This window comes from Oncorhynchus mykiss, chromosome 7, assembly GCF_057628025.1.
Source record: "Oncorhynchus mykiss isolate SJ-2025 chromosome 7, ASM5762802v1, whole genome shotgun sequence".
In the NCBI taxonomy this organism is placed as follows: Eukaryota; Metazoa; Chordata; class Actinopteri; order Salmoniformes; family Salmonidae; genus Oncorhynchus; species Oncorhynchus mykiss.
The window spans coordinates 27,324,262-27,345,000 of NC_143028.1; the positions used below are offsets into that span (position 1 = coordinate 27,324,262).

A 20,739-nucleotide genomic window follows, 5' to 3' on the forward strand; every position below is an offset into this window, starting at 1 on the left:
TATATATTATGTATTCAAACATATTCATTCATACTGTGTTTTCATTTAGATTTTTTTGTTGTTGCAATATTCATATTGTATCTCCAATTAAAAATTAATTAAATTAAAAATCTCCTACGGATCATAGATATCCTGTAGAAATGTGTGTCTAACACAGATTTATCATTATGTTATAAAGTCAAGCCATTAATATTGTTATACACATGTGCCTTTCCTGTTGTTCTTGGAACTGTCCAGCAAAATCATATATTTTTCCCTACTTGATAAACTCAACACAATTGCAGTCTTCGTCCGTCTCTTTTTAGACTAGAGCAGAGGGTGAGGGGGATTGTGATGTGCGCACACAGAGCAGAGCTTGAGCCCAGTCCAGCAACCCCAGACCCATCTCAACTCTATCCTCAGCCCCAACCTAACCTCCTCTGGATGAGGTAATCCTCCAGGATGTCCAGGCAGCGCACCATCTGGGAGAAGACCAGCACCTTGTGGCCGCCAGCAATCAGCTTCGGCAGCAGCTTGTCAATAAGCACCAGCTTCCCCGCTGCCTGAATCATGGCCTGGAGCTGGAAGTCCCAAGCATCAGGGCTGTGCGTTTTCCTGAAGCTATCCAGGATCTTCTCCTCCGCACCTAGACATGTCCAGAGAAGATAAGGGAGAAAAAAGGTCTACTTAAAATGCATTGTAGAGAACCTTGTGAAGGTCAGAGAAAATCGGTATGAAGCCATTTCCATAAAGTCAGGGTGGAATTAAACTCAGTCCATATATAAAGGACTCTACAGGACTATGGATGCTAGAAGGAATACAGGTCAGGTCACGAGCCGTCGACTCGTTTTATAATTAACCTGTTTGTGGTAGGGGGCAACATTTCTACCCAAACTGAACTGCCTCCTACTCTGTCACAGATCCTAATACAGTGCCTTGCGAAAGTATTCGGCCCCCTTGAACTTTGCGACCTTTTGCCACATTTCAGGCTTCAAACATAAAGATATAAAACTGTATTTTTTTGTGAAGAATCAACAACAAGTGGGACACAGTCATGAAGTGGAACGACATTTATTGGATAATTCAAACTTTTTTAACAAATCAAAAACTGAAAAATTGGGTGTGCAAAATTATTCAGCCCCCTTAAGTTAATACTTTGTAGCGCCACCTTTTGCTGCGATTACAGCTGTAAGTCGCTTGGGGTATGTCTCTATCAGTTTTGCACATCGAGAGACTGAATTTTTTGCCATTCCTCCTTGCAAAACAGCTCAAGCTCAGTGAGGTTGGATGGAGAGCATTTGTGAACAGCAGTTTTCAGTTCTTTCCACAGATTCTCGATTGGATTCAGGTCTGGACTTTGACTTGGCCATTCTAACACCTGGATATGTTTATTTTTGAACCATTCCATTGTAGATTTTGCTTTATGTTTTGGATCATTGTCTTGTTGGAAGACAAATCTCCGTCCCAGTCTCAGGTCTTTTGCAGACTCCATCAGGTTTTCTTCCAGAATGGTCCTGTATTTGGCTCCATCCATCTTCCCATCAATTTTAACCATCTTCCCTGTCCCTGCTGAAGAAAAGCAGGCCCAAACCATGATGCTGCCACCACCATGTTTGACAGTGGGGATGGTGTGTTCAACTGTGTTGCTTTTACGCCAAACATAACGTTTTGCATTGTTGCCAAAAAGTTCAATTTTGGTTTCATCTGACCAGAGCACCTTCTTCCACATGTTTGGTGTGTCTCCCAGGTGGCTTGTGGCAAACTCTAAACAACACTTTTTATGGATATCTTTAAGAAATGGCTTTCTTCTTGCCACTCTTCCTTAAAGGCCAGATTTGTGCAATATAGGACTGATTGTTGTCCTATGGACAGAGTCTCCCACCTCAGCTGTAGATCTCTGCAGTTCATCCAGAGTGATCATGGGCCTCTTGGCTGCATCTCTGATCAGTCTTCTCCTTGTATGAGCTGAAAGTATTTAGAGGGACGGCCAGGTCTTGGTAGATTTGCAGTGGTCTGATACTCCTTCCATTTCAATATTATCGCTTGCACAGTGCTCCTTGGGATGTTTAAAGCTTGGGAAATATTTTTGTATCCAAATCCGGCTTTAAACTTCTTCACAACAGTATCTCGGACCTGCCTGGTGTGTTCCTTGTTCTTCATGATGCTCTCTGCGCTTTTGACGGACCTCTGAGACTATCACAGTGCAGGTGCATTTATACGGAGACTTGATTACACACAGGTGGATTGTATTTATCATCTTTAGTCATTTAGGGCAACATTGGATCATTCAGAGATCCTCACTGAACTTCTGGAGAGAGTTTGCTGCACTGAAAGTAAAGGGGCTGAATAATTTTGCACGCCCAATTTTTCAGTTTTTGATTTGTTAAAAAAGTTTGAAATATCCAATAAATGTCGTTCCACTTCATGATTGTGTCCCACTTGTTGTTGATTCTTCACAAAAAAATACAGTTTTATATCTTTATGTTTGAAGCCTGAAATGTGGCAAAAGGTCGCAAAGTTCAAGGGGGCCGAACACTTTCGCAAGGCACTGTATATGCATATTATTAGTAGTATTGGATAGAAAACACTGACGTTTCTAAAACTGCTTGAATCATGTCTGTGAGTATAACAGAATTTATTTAGTAGGCGAAACCCCGAGGACAAACCATTCAGATTTTTTGTATTTTTAAGTCACTGTCTATTCAATACTTTTTCATGGGGAATCCAGAATTCGAATCGACTTTCTGGCAGTTCCTACCGCTTCCACTGGATGTCACCAGTTTGTACAAATTGGTTGAGGTTTTTCCTTTGTGTAATGAAGAAGTACTATAGCTCAGACCGAACGTCAGTTCATGTGTACCTTTTGATAGAGGCGCGTAACCAGAAAAGTAGCGTCAGTTTGTTTTGCTCCTGTATTGAACACAGATCATTCTGTCTTCAATTTGATCGATTATATACGTTTAGAAATACCTAAATTTGTATTACAAAAGTCGTTTGAAATGTTTTGGCAAAGTTTACAGGTAACTTTTGAGATATTTTGTAGCGACGTTGCGTAAGTTGGAAGCAGTGTTTTTCTGGATCAAACGCGCCAAATAAATGGACATTTTGGATATATATCGACAAAATTAATCGAACAAAAGGACCATTTGTGATGTTTATGGGACATATAGGAGTGCCAACAAAATAAGTTTGTCAAAGGCATGATTTACAATTTATTTCTGCGTTTTGTGTCACACCTGCAGAGTTGAAATATGCTACTCTCATTGTTTACGGTTGTGCTATCGTCAGATAATAGCATCTTATGCTTTCCCCCGAAAAGCCTTTTTGAAATCTGACATGTTGGCTGGATTCACAACGAGTGTAGCTTTAACTTGCTATCGTGCATGTGTAATTTAATGAAAGTTAGATTTTTATAGAAATGTATTTGAATTTGGAGCTCTGCATTTTCCCTGGCTATTGGCCATGTGGGACGCAAGCTTCCCATCTACCCCAAAGAGGTTAACATTTTATTATGAACTATGAACTACGAACATTTGTAGAGCGTGTGTGTGTTAGTGTGATGCGTGCTTTCATTTGTGTGTCCACACGTCACCTTTGATCAGGTAGGGGTGGTTGCAGCACTTGCGCAGCTCCATCATGGTGTTGATGAGGTTGGGCATGTTGTGCTGGTTGGCCCCCTTGGCCAGGAAGGTGAAGTTCTTTTCCAGGATGGCCCGGTAGTACTTCTTCTGCATGTTGGTGAGCTCCACCTCGATGATGGTCTCCTCCTTGGGCGCCAGGTTCTTCTCCACGTCATCCTTCAGCCGCCGCAGCATCATGGGCTTCAGGATGGCCTGAAGCTTCTTCACCTGGAGGAAGAGGAGATGGTGGTGGTGTAAATTCAATTTCCAATTCAGTCAATTCTGGATGTACATAAATTGACTGAATTAAATTAAAATTGACCCCGACCCTGGGGGAAGAGGACAGAGGTGGTCAGGATCTGATGGTCTGCAGTAATGATACTTAGCAATATGTTAAGTTTAGACTCAGACAAAACAATTGTTTGTTTAGTCTGGGCTGGACAACCAAGAGGCAAGTAGCCTAGCAGTTAAGAGCGTTGGGCATTCGAATTCCAGAGCCAACTAGGTGAAAAATCTGTCGATATGCCGTTGAGCAAGGCACTTAACCTTAAATGCTCCTGTAAGTCCCTTTGGATAAGGCAGTCTGCTAAATTATTAGAATGAATGTATAAAATTGTCGTAGACACAACAATAACTTAGTGGCGCAACTCATAACAATATGTTTAAATTATCTGCAGAAGAAACTATTTGATAACACGGATTCAACAACTGCTTGATGATGTAAAGTGCAGACTGTTTTGTTCAGTAGCATTAGTAGTAGTAGTAGTAGTAGTCATTACGTGTATGATACAACGTTTATAAGGAAATTGCTGAAGGGTATCTACGAGTAAGAATCAACATTCCCATGGATTCCTGTATATTCCCATTGCAAGTTTCATATATATTCCTGTAAATTCCCAAGGAAAGTTACCCACTTTTCCCCACATTTTTTCCACCCTAAAAGGGTACCCCTGAGAAAATCACCTGTTCCTCAGTCTTCAGATCTCCAAACTCCTCCAAGAAGAGGCTCTCTGAGGGGAACTGTAGGGGCTCCAGGAAGTTGAGCAGACTAAAGAGCTCCTCCACTGAGTTCTGCAGGGGGGTGCCTGTCAGGAGGACCTTGTGTTCCTACAGAAGTTAGGGTTTATAGTTTTTGTTCATGACACTCAAAGACAACTTGGTATGCATCATCCGACTCAGAGATCCTACTCTGGCTGATTAAATTTTTTATTTTTCTGCTGTACTTCCTCTTGACCAAGGGGGGGCATCCATGCTACTATCAGCCTTGGCTGGTGCTGAACTGAATTGACTACAAAGAACAATGCAGATGGTCAAGAGTTAGCTAGCTACCCCCTCACCAGGTTCATGAGCTTGAGGCCCTCCAGGAGTTTACAGTTGCGGTTCTTGAGGCGGTGGGCCTCATCGATGACCACGCAGCGCCAGTGGATCTTCTTCAGCTCCGGGCAGTCGGCCATGATCATCTCAAAGGTGGTGATCACTCCGTGGAACTTGTACCCGCCCAACACTACATTTCCCTATACACAGAGAAAAACAAAGGAGGAAGAAAAGGAAAGATTGGGGGGGAAAAAAATAAAACATTTGATCAATTATTTACACTGCTTTAAAACCGATGAATGCCGTGAATTTGCCCTACAGGAAGGCAGAAGCAAAAACAGTTCTGCCCGTAAATAAGTGTAATCCTACCATGGTAAAATCAAATTTCAGTGGCAACATATTGCGGTCCTCCCTGATCAAATAACCAAATGCATAATATTCGTCATTCCGATGTGCATTCCATAATGCCAGGCGTTCTCTGTGAAGTTGTTCCATCTCGGAACGCTAGATTAAAAAAAATCTACCAGCCACTCAGATTTCTTTACCAGCCCAAATATTTTTGCGACATAATTACACCTCCCAAAAAACAAATACGGATGAGCATGCTTTGTTTTTCTAAAACAAGAAGTAATTGCTTCATTTCATATGATGAGCCATTGATATGGCTTATTTATTATAGTCCAGGGCTCTACTCTGAAATTTTTTTCTACAAGGATTACAAGTAGAAATGAAGCACACAAATAAAGAGAAGCGCTGAAGTATGAGTGTTTAAATGATAATAAATTACTAAAATTATATACGTTTTTAGGAGTGATCCATTCTCAAATCAAGCACAATCATTTAGGTGAGAATATTTTGGTTGCCCCTTTAAGGGATGGGCCATTACCGTGGTAACTTGGGCACTCGCTGGTCTATGATGAAGAAAATCTCCAACTGTGATGTCTTCCAAGCAGCAGACAGTTGCAGCAAACTCAAATTAACATTGAATAATATTATATAACTGGCCAAGAAACACGAGGACAAAGTCCCACTATAGTTGCCTTTATTGTCAATTTGACCAGCAATCATTCAGGGCACACCTGTTTAGCTAAAACATTTTTAAAAATATTTTTTTTTTGTTATACAAATAAATAGCCTGTTTTCCATGTTATTCTGGCATTAATTCGTGTCATATATCTGTTTGCAAACAATGTAGGAAATTTTTTTTTCCTTAATAATGAAGCCACATACAAACATTGTCTCGGAGTAAGGCAGCTCCAAAAAGCAGGTGTTTCAGCCTAGCTCAGTGCTTTCTGTCACTCATTGGGACACTACATCACTGTAGAATTTATAGGGAGAGCTAAGCAGTTCAAGCCCCTTTGGGTGCTGCCACAGATTTACAGTAGAAATGCCCGTCCAAGAAGGCTCAAGGTCATTGGCCACAGATAAATGACATCAAATCATATTTTTTCTACCGTAGCTTTGATTGTGCTGAGCATGTCAACATCATACTTTCAAAATCTTAGCTAGCTAGACAAGCAGCCATCATTACAAATCATTAGGGTTGCAAAGGGTCGGAAGGTTTCCATGGAAAGTTAAGCCCGGTAATTTTTCTTACATTCAGTAAAAAAAGTTTGCTAATAACAGTAGAGCACCCCCTTATCCACACCGAAGGGACAGCAGTGGAGAAGGTTTAATGTTTTAAGTTCCTGGGCGTGCACATCACAGACAAGCTGAAATGGTCCACCCACACAGACAGTGTGGTGAAGAAGGCGCAACAGCGCTTCTTCAACCTCAGGAGGCTGAAGAAATTTGGCTTGTCACCCAAAACCCTGACAAACTTCTACAGATGCACAATCAAGAGAATCCTGTCAGGCTGTATCACAGCCTGATACGGCAACTGCACCGCCCTCAACAGCAAGGCCCTCTAGAGGGTGGTGCGGTCTGCACAACGCATCACCGGGGGCAAACTACCTGCCCTCCATGACATCTAAAGATTGAGAAACAGCTTCTATCTCAAGGCCATCAGATTCCTAAACAGAAATCCCTAACTCAGAGGCTGCTGCCTACATTGAGACCTAAATCACTGGACACTTTAATAAATGGATCACTAGTCACTTCAAACAATGCCGCTCTAAATAATGCCACTTTAATAAATGTCTACATATCTTACATTACTCATATCACATATAAATACTGTATTGAGACCCAATCACTGGACACTTTAATAAATGGATCACTAGTGACTTTAAACAATGCCACTTTAATATTGTTTACATATCTTACATTACTCATATCACATGTATATCCTGTATTTTATACCATCTACTGCACCTTGCTCATGCCGCTCAGCCATCGCTCATCCATATACTTATATGTACATATTCTCATTCACCCCTTTAGATTTATGTGCATTAGGTAGTTGTTGGGAATTGTTAGATTACTTGTTAGATATTACTGCACTGTTGGAACGAGAAGCACAAGCATTTCGCAACACTCGCATTAACATCTGCTAACCATGTGTATGTGACCAATAAAACTTGACTTGAACCTTTTTTTGTGGGATACACAAGGCAATTATAGGTCTTGTGGCATATTTTGGTTAAACTAGCCCTAATTCAATGGAATTGCAACCCTCTGCATGCACAGTGCATTGTTCCATCACATGTGCAGTGCACTCTTCCATCACATGTACAGCTAACTAATGAGATGCTATTGAGCCTACACTACAACACTGTCTGAGCCAAGGACTACATGCTTTCTGGTAAGTTTTGATTACAATACTGGGTGGGGTAAATATATTTTATATGACATACATGATTTTTGTTAACTAGTAAATAGTAGCCTACAGCAAAGTGTGTTTAAATAATTAGTAATTTGTTAACAATTTCTGCTAGTTAGTTTTTGCTACCATGCTGGTTTTAGCTTGATTGAGCCTGCTAACTGTGGAGTGGTAATTCACCTGTTTCCATACATGTTTCATTTTAAAACATTTATATTACAAAGGAGTTGCTTAATCTAACTACTTAACTATTTATCTCTACATGGAACTGTATTTGGGTTTTAAAAAAATGAAAACATTCTAATCTCTACAGGAAAATGCCACGGTCACTATCTGATGTGTGGAAGCATTTCGCAGCAGCTAATGTAGAAGGAAAAGCTGTGTACATTTGCAAATACTGTGCCAAATAATTTGTGAAGAATACAACAAAGATGCAGAATCATCTGGCCAAGTGCATAAGGTTCCCTCAGCGCTCACAACAAGAAACCTCTGACAAAAGTTCCTCTACTTCTATTCGAGGTGAAAATGATGAATCAGACACCTTATCGATAGCAACAGCTCATGGCCCTCCTGGAATCAGAAGTTGTTTTGACTTATTGGAAATACGTAGTCAGAGAAATGCTGATGAATGTCTTGCTCGAGCTGTGTATGCAACTGTTTCACCTCTGATGCTCACAGACATTGTGTATTGGAAGAGATTTCTGAATGTTCTTCGCCCAGCATACATCCCTCCAACTAGACATGCTTTATCTACTAATTTGCTGGATGCAGAGTTCAACAAAGTTCAAGTGAAGGTCAAGTAAATCATAGAGAAAGCAGACCATTGCAATCATCTCTGATGGGTGGTCGAATGTTCATGGGCAAGGAAAAATTAACTACATCTCCAACCCTCAACCAGTATTCTACAAGAGCACAGACACGGGACAGACACACCAGTCTCTACATTGATGACTGCCTTCAGCTCATCTGCAATGACCTTGGACCACAGAAGGTATTTGCACTGGTGACAGACAATGCTGCGAACATGAAGGCTGCTTGGTCTAAAGTGGAGGACTCCTACCCTCACATCACACCCATTGGCTGTGCTGCTCATGCATTAAATCTGCTCCTCAAGAACATCATGGCACTGAAAACAATGGATACAATCTACAAGAGAGCCAAGGAAATGGTTAGATATGCGAAAGGTAATGAAGGTATAGCAGCAAAGTGAGAAGAATAAGAGCACCACATTGAATCTGCCCAGCAACACCCATTGGGGTGGTGTTGTCATCATGTTTGACAGTCTCCTGGAGGGAAAGGAGTCTCTCCAAGAAATGGCCATATCAGTGTCTGCCGATATGGACAGCCCCATCAAGAGGATCCTCCTGGATGATGTATTTTGGGAGAGAGTGGTAAGCAGCCTGAAACCTATAGCAGTAGCCATTGCCTGGATTGAGGGAGACAATGCCATCCTGTCTGATTTTCAGACTCTGCTTGCAGATGTAAGAGAACTAAAAACACAAGCATTTCGCTACACTCGTATTAACATCTGCTAATCATGTGTATGTGACCAATAAAATTTGATTTGAAATCCGTACTGCTCTGCCTACTTTACTGTTGCTCCAAGCAGGGAAACAGCAGTTCTGAAATGTATCAAAAAGCGTGAAGACTTCTGCCTGAAGCCCATACTGGCAAGAGCAACCCGTCTGGTTCAGAGATCAACAAGGCCTATGGTGTCATCAATACCGTGTCTCGCCACCTTTGCCTGGATGAGGGCAAGGTTCTCGGCAGTCTGGCGAAGTACACTTCCAAGCAAGGGCTTTGGGATGGAGATGCAATATGGCAGTCGTGCCAACATATCTCATCAGCCACCTGGTGGAAGGGACTTTGTGGATCTGAGGCTCTTTCCCCGGTTGCCTCCATCATCCTCCAAATCCCACCAACATCAGCCACCTCAGAGTGCAACTGATCCTTGTTTGGGAACACACACACACACACCAAAGCACGCAACAGGCTGACCAATACAAGGGTTGAAAAATTGGTGGCCATCTGGGCAAATTTGAGCCTGACAATGAGCCATCCTCAACGAGGTCGGAAAGTGACAGTGAAGATGAGGCCTCAGAGGCTGATGTTCAAGAGGTGGACATTGAGGAGGTCCAGGAAGAAGACATGGAAGCCTGAGAGAAAGACAACCTAAGCCTTAGTTTCTAGACTATCGTTTTAAAAATGTATGTTGAAAATGTTTTTGGGAGATGTGATGGATCATTGGGGATCATTCAATATACCCTTTTGTTGTTCAGTGAAATCATCCCATGTGAAGAGTCAACTCATTTAAAGTTCAATTCGTAACTAAATATTGGAAGGATATAATTATTTGCAATTATGTCTACTTATGATAAGGTAAAAGGTTTATGTCTCCATTTGATATGGTAAATATATCCAATGCAAAAAAACATCTACATTTAAATGGTATTAATATTAATTGCATACACAGTGGGGCAAAAAAGTATTTAGTCAGCCACCAATTGTGCAAGTTCTCCCACTTAAAAAGATGAGAGGCCTGTCATTTTCATCATAGGTACACTTCAACTATGACAGATAAAGAGAGAAAAAATCCAGAAAATCACATTGTAGAATTTTTTATGAATTTATTTGCAAATTATGGTGGAAAATAAGTATTTGGTTAATAACAAAAGTTTCTCAATACTTTGTAATATACCCTTTGTTGGCACTGACAGAGGTCAAACGTTTTCTGTAAGTCTTCACACGGTTTTCACACACAGTTGCTGGTATTTTGGCCCATTCCTCCATGCAGATCTCCTCTAGAGCAGTGATGTTTTGGGGCTGTTGCTGGGCAACATGGACTTTCAACTCCCTCCAAAGATTTTCTATGGGGTTGAGATCTGGAGACTGGCTAGGCCACTCCAGGACCTTGAAATGCTTCTTACGAAGCCACTCCTTCGTTGGCCGGGCGGTGTGTTTGGGATCATTGTCATGTTGAAAGACCCAGCCACGTTTCATCTTCAATGCCCTTGCTGATGGAAGGAGGTTTTCACTCAAAATCTCACGATACATGGACCCATTCATTCTTTCCTTTACACGGATCAGTCGTCCTGGTCCCTTTGCAGAAAAACAGCCCCAAAGCATGATGTTTCCACCCTCATGCTTCACAGTAGGTATGGTGTTCTTTGGATGCAACTCAGCACTCTTTGTCCTCCAAACATGACGAGGTGAGTTTTTACCAAAAAGTTATATTTTGGTTTCATCTGACCATATGACATTCTCCCAATCTTCTTCTGGATCATCCAAATGGCTCTCTAGCAAACTTCAGACGGGCCTGGACATGTACTGGCTTAAGCAGGGGGATACGTCTGGCACTGCAGGATTTGAGTCCCTGGCGGCGTAGTGTGTTACTGATGGTAGGCTTTGTTACTTTGGTCCCAGCTCTCTGCAGGTCATTCACTAGGTCCCCCCGTGTGGTTCTGGGATTTTTGCTCACCGTTCTTGTGATCATTTTGACCGGGGTGAGATCTTGCGTGGAGCCCCAGATCGAGGGAGATTATCAGTGGTCTTGTATGTCTTCCATTTCCTAATAATTGCTCCCACAGTTGATTTCTTCAAACCAAGCTGCTTACCTATTGCAGATTCAGTCTTCCCAGCCTGGTGCAGGTCTACAATTTTGTTTCTGGTGTCCTTTGACAGCTCTTTAGTCTTGGCCATAGTGGAGTTTGGAGTGTGACTGTTTGAGGTTGTGGACAGGTGTCTTTTATACTGATAACAAGTTCAAACAGGTGCCATTAATACAGGTAACCAGTGGAGGACAGAGGAGCCTCCTAAAGAAGAAGTTACAGGTCTGTGAGTGCCAGAAATCCTGCTTGTTTGTAGGTGACCAAATACTTATTTTCCAACGTGATATTCTGGATTTTTTTTTCTAATTTTGTCTGCCATAGTTGAAGTGTACCTATGATGAAAATTACAGGCCTCTCTCATCTTTTTAAGTGGGAGAACTTGCACAATTGGTGGCTGACTAAATACTTTTTTGCCCCACTGTATGCCCGTTAATTCCCATATATTCCCACAGAAAGTGTCCACCTCTGAATAATCAAAATGTGCAACCCTACAATTCATGTCGACAATCTACTAGAAAATCCTTTTCAATCCTTGTCATATGAAGGGAAATTATAGGTCAAACAAACGTGTTCTTCGGCCATTGGAAATTAACATTACACAACAAGACGAATGAGTGGTATGGAAGGAATCAGTTACTAACTGCGAGAGTTGCAAAGCAATCAATATTTGACTTCCCCTGACTGCTATATTCGGTAGAGAGTGTGTGTGGTCCAAGTCTGGGTTTAAACCCCTAGTCGATTTCCGCGGGCCCCAGCGCATTCGGAAAGTATTCAGACACCTCGACTTTTCCCACATTTTGTTTAGAGCGTTAGAGCGGTGGACTAGTAACGAAAGGTTGCAAGATCGAATCCCCGAGCTGACAAAGTACAAATCTGTCATTCTGCCCCTGAACAAGGAAGTTAACCCACTGTTCCTAGGCTGTCATTAAAAATAAGAATTTGTTCTTAACTGACTTGCCTAGTTAAATATAGGTCAAATAAAAATTACATTCTAAAATGGATATAATCAATTTTTCCCCCCTCAATCTACACAAAATACCCCATAACGACAAAGCGAAAACAGGTTTTATTGCATAAATATTCAGATCCTTTGCTATGAGACTCAAAACTGAGCTCAGGTGCCTCCTGTTTACATTGATCATCCTTGAGATATTTCTACAACTTGATTGGAGTCCACTTGTGGTAAATTCAATTGATTGAACAAGATTTTGAAAAAGGCACACACCTAAGGTCCCACAGCTTGACAGTGCATGTCACAGCAAAAACCAAGCCATGACGTCGAAGGAATCGTCTGTAGAACACCGAGACAGGATTGTGTCGAGGCATAGATCTGGGAAAGGGTACTACAAAAAAAATGTATGCAGCATTCTAGGTCCCCAAGAACACAGTTCTAGCCAAACTGAGCAATCAGAGGGAGGGCATTGGTCAGGGACATGACGAAGAACCCTATGGTCACTGACAGAGCTCCAGAGTTCCTCTGTGGAGATGGGAGATCCTTCCAGAACAACAACCATCTCTGCAGCACTCCAGCTATCAGGCCTTTAGAGTGGCCAGACTGAAGCCACTCCTCAGTAAAAAGGTACATGACGGCCCGTTTGGAGTTTGCCGAAAGGCACCTAAAGGACTCTCAGACCATGAGAAACAAGACTCTTTGGCCTGATGCCAAGCGTCATGTCTGGATTAAACCTGGCATCATCCCTACGGTAAAGCATGGTAGTGGCAGCATCATGCTGTGAGGAAGTTTTTCGGCGGCGGGGACTGGGAAACTAGTCAGGATCGAGGGAAAGATCAATGGAGCAAAATACAGAGATCCTTGACAAAAACCTGCTCCAGAGCGCCAAGGACCTCAGACTGGGGCGAAGGTTCACCTTCCAACAGGACTACGACCATAGCTTCTGGACAAATCTCTGAATGTCCTTGAGTGGCCCAATCGAACATCTACAGAGAGACGTGAAAATAGCTGTGCAGAGACTCCCCATCCAACCTGACAGAGCTTGAGAGGATCTGCAGAGAAGAATGGGATAAACTCCCCAAATACAGGTGTGCCAAGCTTGTAGCTTCATACCGAAGACTTGAGGCTGTAATCGCAGCCAAAGTACTGAGTAAAGGGTCTAAATACTTATGTAAATGTGATATTTATGTTTATTTGTAATACATTTGGATGTTTTATTTTTATAAAATGTTTTTGCTTTGTCATTGTGGGGTATTGTGTGTAGAACTGATGAGGAAAAAATATATATTTAAAAAAATCGTCCATTCTAGAATAAGGTTATGTAACATAACAAAATTTGCAAAAAGTCAAGGGGTATGAATACTTTCCAAAGGCACTGTAGATCCAGCAGACAAGCAAAGGCTCACCCTTTTGTCTTCTGAAGATTCATACATACACACAGCTTCTGTTCGACCCATAGGGAAAAAACACATTACATCTGCATATCTTGTGTAGATTCAAACACACGTACACAGTGGTGCAATTTCATACATACACATTCAATGGCTCACCTCAGGAACCTTTGCATTTTAGTATGCATGTACACTGCATCTGCCCAGCATAGTCTCACATCCACACATACCCTCACACATGCACACACCATTGTCTCACCTGCTAGGTACATCTCGCAGCTGCCTACTGTCTCACACACACAGACCATGTTAGCTCACCTGCTGGGTACATCTCGCAGCTGCCTACTGTCTCACACACACAGACCATGTTAGCTCACCTGCTGGGCCCATCTCGCAGCTGCCTACTGTCTCACACACACAGACCATGTTAGCTCACCTGCTGGGTACATCTCGAGCTGCCTACTGTCTCACACACACAGACCATGTTAGCTCACCTGCTGGGTACATCTCGCAGCTGCCTACTGTCTCACACACACAGACCATGTTAGCTCACCTGCTGGGTACATCTCACAGCTGCCTACTGTCTCACACACACAGACCATGTTAGCTCACCTGCTGGGTACATCTAACAGCTGCCTACTGTCTCACACACACAGACCATGTTAGCTCACCTGCTGGTCCTTGTGATACATCTCGCAGCTGCCTACTGTCTCACACACACTGTACCCAGCAGGTTAGCTCACCTGCTGGGTACATCTCACAGCTGCCTACTGTCTCACACACACATACCATGTTAGCTCACCTGCTGGTCCTTGTGGTACATCTCACAGCTGCCTACTGTCTCACACACACAGACCATGTTAGCTCACCTGCTGGTCCTTGTGGTAGATCTCACAGCTGCCTACTGTCTCACACACACAGACCATGTTAGCTCACCAGCTGGTACATCTCACAGCTGCCTACTGTCTCACACACACAGACTATGTTAGCTCACCTGCTGGTCCTTGTGGTACATCTCATACTGGTGGATCATCTGGCGGCTGATCTGGCTGCCGTGGTAGACAATGACGTTGATCTCAGTCCAGGTGCGGAACTCCCTCTCCCAGTTGGTGATGGTGGAAAGGGGGGCGATAATGAGGAAGGGTCCCCGCAGGCCCATGGAGAACATCTCAAAGAGGAAGGTGATGGACTGGATGGTCTTCCCAAGGCCCATCTCGTCAGCCAGGATGCAGTTCTTCCTGTATAGGAAGAGTCGGGAAAACATGGTGATGTCAAACACACAAAAATATTTTCATCAAATAAAACTAAAAGGGGTGAGGGGTGACAATCAGTGGCCTGCTGAGGGAGAGTAGAGCTAATCTCCGAACCTAGAACCAAATCTCATGAGTGCCTGCCTGCCAACTCGGGTTTGATTTTGGGGGGGGGGGGCTGAGGTTTTCAAATCTGTACTGAACGGAAGTAACAGATAAGTACCAACTGTCATGAAGCCTCTGCCAAAGCCAGTCCCCAGCACCTTCCCAAGAAGCCCACCTGTTTACAATCCAGGCTGCACAGAATGACAACATGTCATGGAGGCATCTGATGTTTTGGATGCAAATATTTCACAGGTTAGTAGTGCAAAGTTAATCCACCACCGCACCAGAAGATATCGTCCCCATCTCAAACTTGACAGATTAAATGTTAATAGTCTGTCACAAGAGTTAATTTTAACACCTGATCTCCCCCTTTTGATCATGCCTGGTTTCAATGTGTTAGTAGTCTATCTAGGATGCTAACTGTCCAAAAATGTATGAAGGGGGCATGGCGTTTTATGACAGAGGAATTTCACCACGTGCTTTTGCAGCATGTGCTATTCACCATGTGTTAACATATGTTTTGGGTCTTTGATTTGAGTGAGTGAGAAACAATTACAGAGGCATTTGTGTGAACAGTAACCTGTTCGGTAGTATTATAATGTAAGAGTTTGGTAGTATTATAATGTAAGAGTTCTAAACTTCAACATTCAAAAAAGTATTTTACACAGATCATGTGTCCATTACAAACTATGCAAGAATCGGAATGCATAATCTGTCACCAGTACTTGAAAATGTGTAAATAAAACAGTAAATACATTATGCTCAATACATACGGTATGCTTACAACAGAAACGACAACACGATATAGAGAAAATAAGGCACTTACTTTTATTGGAACTCACATGTCCAATGTTATTATTTGTGAGGAAAAAAAAGCAATCAAGGCAATGTGAGCACCAACCAGAAAATGTGCCAGGGGGAAAAAAGTTTGTGCTAGACTGTGCAAATTTCTGCATACTTGATCTGGGGTAACAATAGGGAGGTGCTTGGTCTCTCATTGAAGAGGGAAGTTTGTCCGGTTCAGTAAAGCCTCAAACAAATTGTCCGCAAACAGTGAAATGGGCTACATTCTATGTGAATTAATGAGGAAGGACACACAAGTTGAAATATAGTCTAGAGATAATTATCAGGTAGCATGTGTCTTGATTTGAGAGCAGCGCGTGTTTAACTATCCTGTTGCGTAAAAATCACATTTTGGAACAGTGCATTCTGATATCATGCGCATAAAACAACAATAGACTGGGGTGACCGTTAGAGCTATTTGGAATTCACACGTGAAAAGGTTAATAAGCTCAATGTACTGAGTAAAAGCCATATTGGATTTGTACCAAAAACATTGCACGATCGATCATATATACACCCTACATACCCTGATAGATAAACAAGTCCACAAAAATATACGCTTTCTTTATCGACTTCCAAAAAGCATTTGATTCTATTTGGCATAGAGGACTGTTCTACGAATTTATTGAAAGTGGTTGAGGGGGTAAAACATATGACATAATTAAATCAAAGTATACTGGCAATATGTGCAGTATCAAAATTGGAAAGAAAATGACAGAATTCTTTAACCAGGTGCGGGGCCTTCGACAGGGTTGAGCACGACGCTCTTCAATATCTCTATTCTCTATTCTATATATCCTCAGCCACTGTGTTTGTCTTAAATGGTTAAATGCCTGGTCTTTGCAGATAACCTGTGCCTGCTATCAGCCACAGCACATGGCCTATAGCAGAGCCTGGACCTGCTAGAGCAGTACTGCCAGACCTGGGCCTTGTCAGTAAAATATTGATTTTCCAGAGAAGATCCAGATCTCCAGGTACAAATATATAAAGAATTGCACAGACTACAATTACTTTGGTTTAAAAATAAACTCAACTGGACACCTAAATGAGGTGAATGAACGCAGGGTATTCTACACCATTAAAAATTAATTAAAATTGAAATACCAATTAAAATTTGGACAAAACAAATTGAATGTGTCAATGAACCAATTGCACGTTATGGCAGCGAGTTGTGGGGTACACTTGCAAAACAAGATTTCACACGATGGGACAAACACCCCACTTTAACCCTGCATGCAGAGTTCTATAAGATTCTCCAACATGTCCAGAGGAAATTTAGGCCAATAACCACTAGTAATAAAAAAAAAAATGAAAAAAAAACACAGTGATCCACTCTCATATCATTACCAAGCCCTGCAATGCAAGATTGAGTAAAGACAAGAGTCGACTTATCCAGCTGGTCCTGGTGTTGAGTTCACAAACCTGTTCAACGAGCACACTGAAGCCTCAGGACCAGAACAGCCAATCAATCAGAATAAACCAAATTACAACAAAGTCAAAACAAAACTACATTACCTATTGGGAAACAAGCACAAAGCAAATTGCAGTGCTATCTGGCCCCAAATTGACAGTACACCATGGCAAACTATTTGACCATGGTGACTGATCAAAACCTTAGAAATACGTATTTCCTCACACATCAAATTAAATTTTATTAGTCACACGTGACAAATACAACAGGTGAAGACCTTACAGTGAAATGCTTACTTACGAGCCCCTAAACAACAATGCAGTTAAAAAATATTTATGGATAAGAATAAGAGATAAAAGTAACATGTAATTAAAGAGCAGCAGTAAAATAACAATAGCGAGACTATATACTGAGGGGTACTGATAGAGTCGCTGTACGGCGGTACCGGTTAGTTGAGGTAGTATGTACATGTAGGTAGAGTTATTAAAGTGACTATGCATAGATTGCAACAGAGTAGCAGTGGTGTAAAGAGGGGGAGGGGGGGCAATGCAAATAGTCTGGGTAGCCATTTGACTAGATGTTCAGGAGTCTTTTGGCTTGGGGGTAGAAGCTGTTTAGAAGCCTCTTGGACCTAGACTTGGTGCACCGGTACAGCTTGCCGTGCGGTAGTAGAGAGAACAGTCTATGACTAGGGTGGCTGGAGTCTTTGACAAATTTTTAGGGCCTTCCTCTGACACCGCCTGGTATAGAGGTCCTGGATGGAAGGAAGCTTGGCCCCAGTCATGTACTGGGCCGTTCGCACTACCCTCTGTGGTGCCATGTGGTCGGAGGCCGAGCAGTTGCCATTCCAGTGCTCTCGATGGTGCAGCTGTATAACCTTTTGAGGATCTGAGGACCCATGGCAAATCCTGAGGGGGAATAGGTTTGGTTGTGCCCTCTTCACAACTGTCTTGGTGTGCTTGGACCATGTTAGTTTGTTGGTGATGTGGACACCAAGGAACTTGAAGCTCTCAACCTGCTCCACTGGAGCCCCGTCGATGACAATGGGGCAGGCTTGGTCCGCTTTTTCCTGTAGTCCACAATCATCTCCTTTGTCTTGATCACGTTGAGGGAGAGGTTGTTGTCCTGGCATGAGTGAACAGGGAGTACAGGAGGGGACTGTGGGGGGCCACTGACGGGCCACTGTGTTGAGGATCAGCGTGGCGGATGTGTTGTTACCTACCTTTACCACCTGGGAGTGGCCCGTCAGGAAGTTAGTCAGTTGCAGAGGTGTTTAGTCCCAGGGTCCTTAGCTTATTGATGAGCTTTGAGGGCACTATGGTGTTGAACGCTGGGCTGTAGTCAATTAATAGCATTCCCACGTGTTCCTTTTGTCCAGGTGAGAAAGGGCAGTGTGGAGTGCAATAGCGATTGCATCTGTGGATCTGTTGGGGACGCTATGCAAATTGGAGTGGGTCTAAGGTTTCTGGAAAAATGGTGTTGTGAGCCATGACCAACCTTTCAAAGCACTTCATGGCTAAATGTGAGTGCTACGGGTCGGTGGTCATTTAAGCAGGTTACCTTAGTGTTCTTGGGCACAGGCACTATGGTGGTCTGCGTAAAACATGTTGGTATTACAGACTCGGACAGGGAGAGGTTGAAAATGTCACTTGCCAGTTGGTCAGCGCATGCTCGCAGTACACATCCTGGGAATCCGTCTGTTGACCTGTTTAAAAGGTCTTAATCACATCGGCTGCGGAGAGCGTGATCACAGTCTTCCAGAACAGCTGGTGCGCTCATGCATGTTTCAGATTGTTTATCTACGAGACGTTTTTAGTGGTGGATTGCTACCTGAGCAGTAAGTCTACTATTCATGAGGGGGACTATGTATATATTTGGGGGAGGAGGAGTTGCAGTTTTCTTACCTGTTGTACCAGTTGAAGAGCAACCAGTTCATTCCCTCCAGCTGGTACTCTCTCAGCTGGTTCCCGTTTCGATAGTCTTTGGATTTGTCCAGCTTCTGCCACTTGTCTGGCTGAGGTCTTTCCTACTCAGAGTGGACACGTGCGCATACACACACACACACACACACACACACACACACACGGATTGGCAATCTCAAATAACAGCATCACACACACATTGAGGTCGACTGGACAGGTACACGTACTGCGCACGCCCACAAATGCACAGAATACCTGACCAACTCTCAGTCACACACAGACACATCAAAAGCTACTCTTCAAAAACAGAACATCCAATTCAGACACATTGCTGATTGTTAATTTACATTTTTAAACAAAGGAACAAATGTTGTAAATTACAGGGGAAGGAGTTACTCTTTCCCACTCACCACAAATTTGAATTCAGGGATTCTCTTGATCTCCTCAAACTCCCGAATCTTCACCGGGTCCACATCTTCCTGAAGCTCCCATGTAGCCTCCTCATAGGACAGGGAGCACCACTTCACCAGGTAGTGTGTCACCTCCTGTAAACACACACATGCATGCATGCGAACACAGCGAGACAGTGACAGTCAATGAGTCAGACACACAGACACAGAATTAGCCAGTGAGTCAGTCAGATACACTGACTGAAGCACGTGTGTCCGAACACACAAACACCCCTCACTTGTGGTGAGCAACTGGCTTTCCCTGGCTCACCTCTCCTGTCTCTGTGTCTGTAGTGATGGCCACCTCCAAAACTCTATCCACTTCTATGTAGTCAGGGTTAAAGAGGTCTTCATTCGGCTACATGGAGGAGTAGACAATCAATATCATCCTTTTCATGTGATTCCTTACATAGCTATGCATTTATTTCTTTATGTCATATGAAAATGTATTGAATGGCTACGATGGGACAGTTTTTTAAATTTGTATTGGTGTACATTTGCACTTCGCAGAAAACAAAATATATGTTTGATGCTAAATACAGATACCACTACAAATAAAATCCACTGTTGCAGCTTAGCCATACAGTACATTTTCATATAACATAAAAACAAATAGTTTTTATATACATAAAACCATGAAATTATGTCAGAAGAACATAAGAGTAGCCTCACCTCAACAAATATGTGCTTCATTTGGGCATGCTTAGTCCTGAAGCGCTTGATTTTTTGCTGGATGCGAGGGTCCTTCTCCAACTCCTCCAATGTCGCCCATTTACAATGCAGGTAGGAGCTATGAGCAAAAGGTAGGATGGTTCAATTAAAATATTCAAGGGGGCAAGGGGTACATTGACCTTCAACTTTATTGAAATGAGAGTAATTAGGCAAAAGGATGCAAAAGCAGTTTGCACACCTACTCATTCAAGGGTTTTTCTTTATATTTAATATTTTCTACATTGTAGATTAAAAGTGAAGACATCACAACTATGAAATAATACACATGGAATCATGTAGTAACCAAAAAAAAGTGCCTTGATGACAGCTTTTACTATCCGTTTTCCCAGGTATGAATGTAATCTTCAATGTGTTTATATGGGTTAATTGCAGTAAGGCCAAATTCAATGTTTCATCAAATAA

The 20,739-nt window shown here is 42.5% G+C and overlaps 1 protein-coding gene across 14 annotated transcripts in view; it reads right to left on the bottom strand.

Annotated features, from left to right (window-relative positions):
- Window positions 1-20,739, bottom strand: part of LOC110527654 (ATP-dependent chromatin remodeler CHD6) — a 99,493-nt gene that overhangs the window by 37,262 nt on the left and 41,492 nt on the right. For 13 of the 14 annotated variants that reach the window (XR_016497167.1, XR_016497166.1, XM_090240594.1 and 10 more), the window contains 9 exons: window positions 20,278-20,395; window positions 19,877-19,963; window positions 19,567-19,701; window positions 19,139-19,260; window positions 14,620-14,863; window positions 4,937-5,113; window positions 4,563-4,706; window positions 3,572-3,827; window positions 415-625 (listed from right to left, as the gene is read on the bottom strand). Coding sequence is in view for 12 of the 14 variants with exons in the window: in XM_090240594.1 (XP_090096720.1) it covers window positions 415-625; window positions 3,572-3,827; window positions 4,563-4,706; window positions 4,937-5,113; window positions 14,620-14,863; window positions 19,139-19,260; window positions 19,567-19,701; window positions 19,877-19,963; window positions 20,278-20,395 (1,494 nt within the window). In the remaining 2 variants the exon portion in view is untranslated. Of the gene's footprint in view, window positions 1-414; window positions 626-3,571; window positions 3,828-4,562; window positions 4,707-4,936; window positions 5,114-14,427; window positions 14,500-14,619; window positions 14,864-19,138; window positions 19,261-19,566; window positions 19,702-19,876; window positions 19,964-20,277; window positions 20,396-20,739 lie in introns of those variants that run through there. The other variant, XM_090240603.1, reaches the window with a different exon arrangement.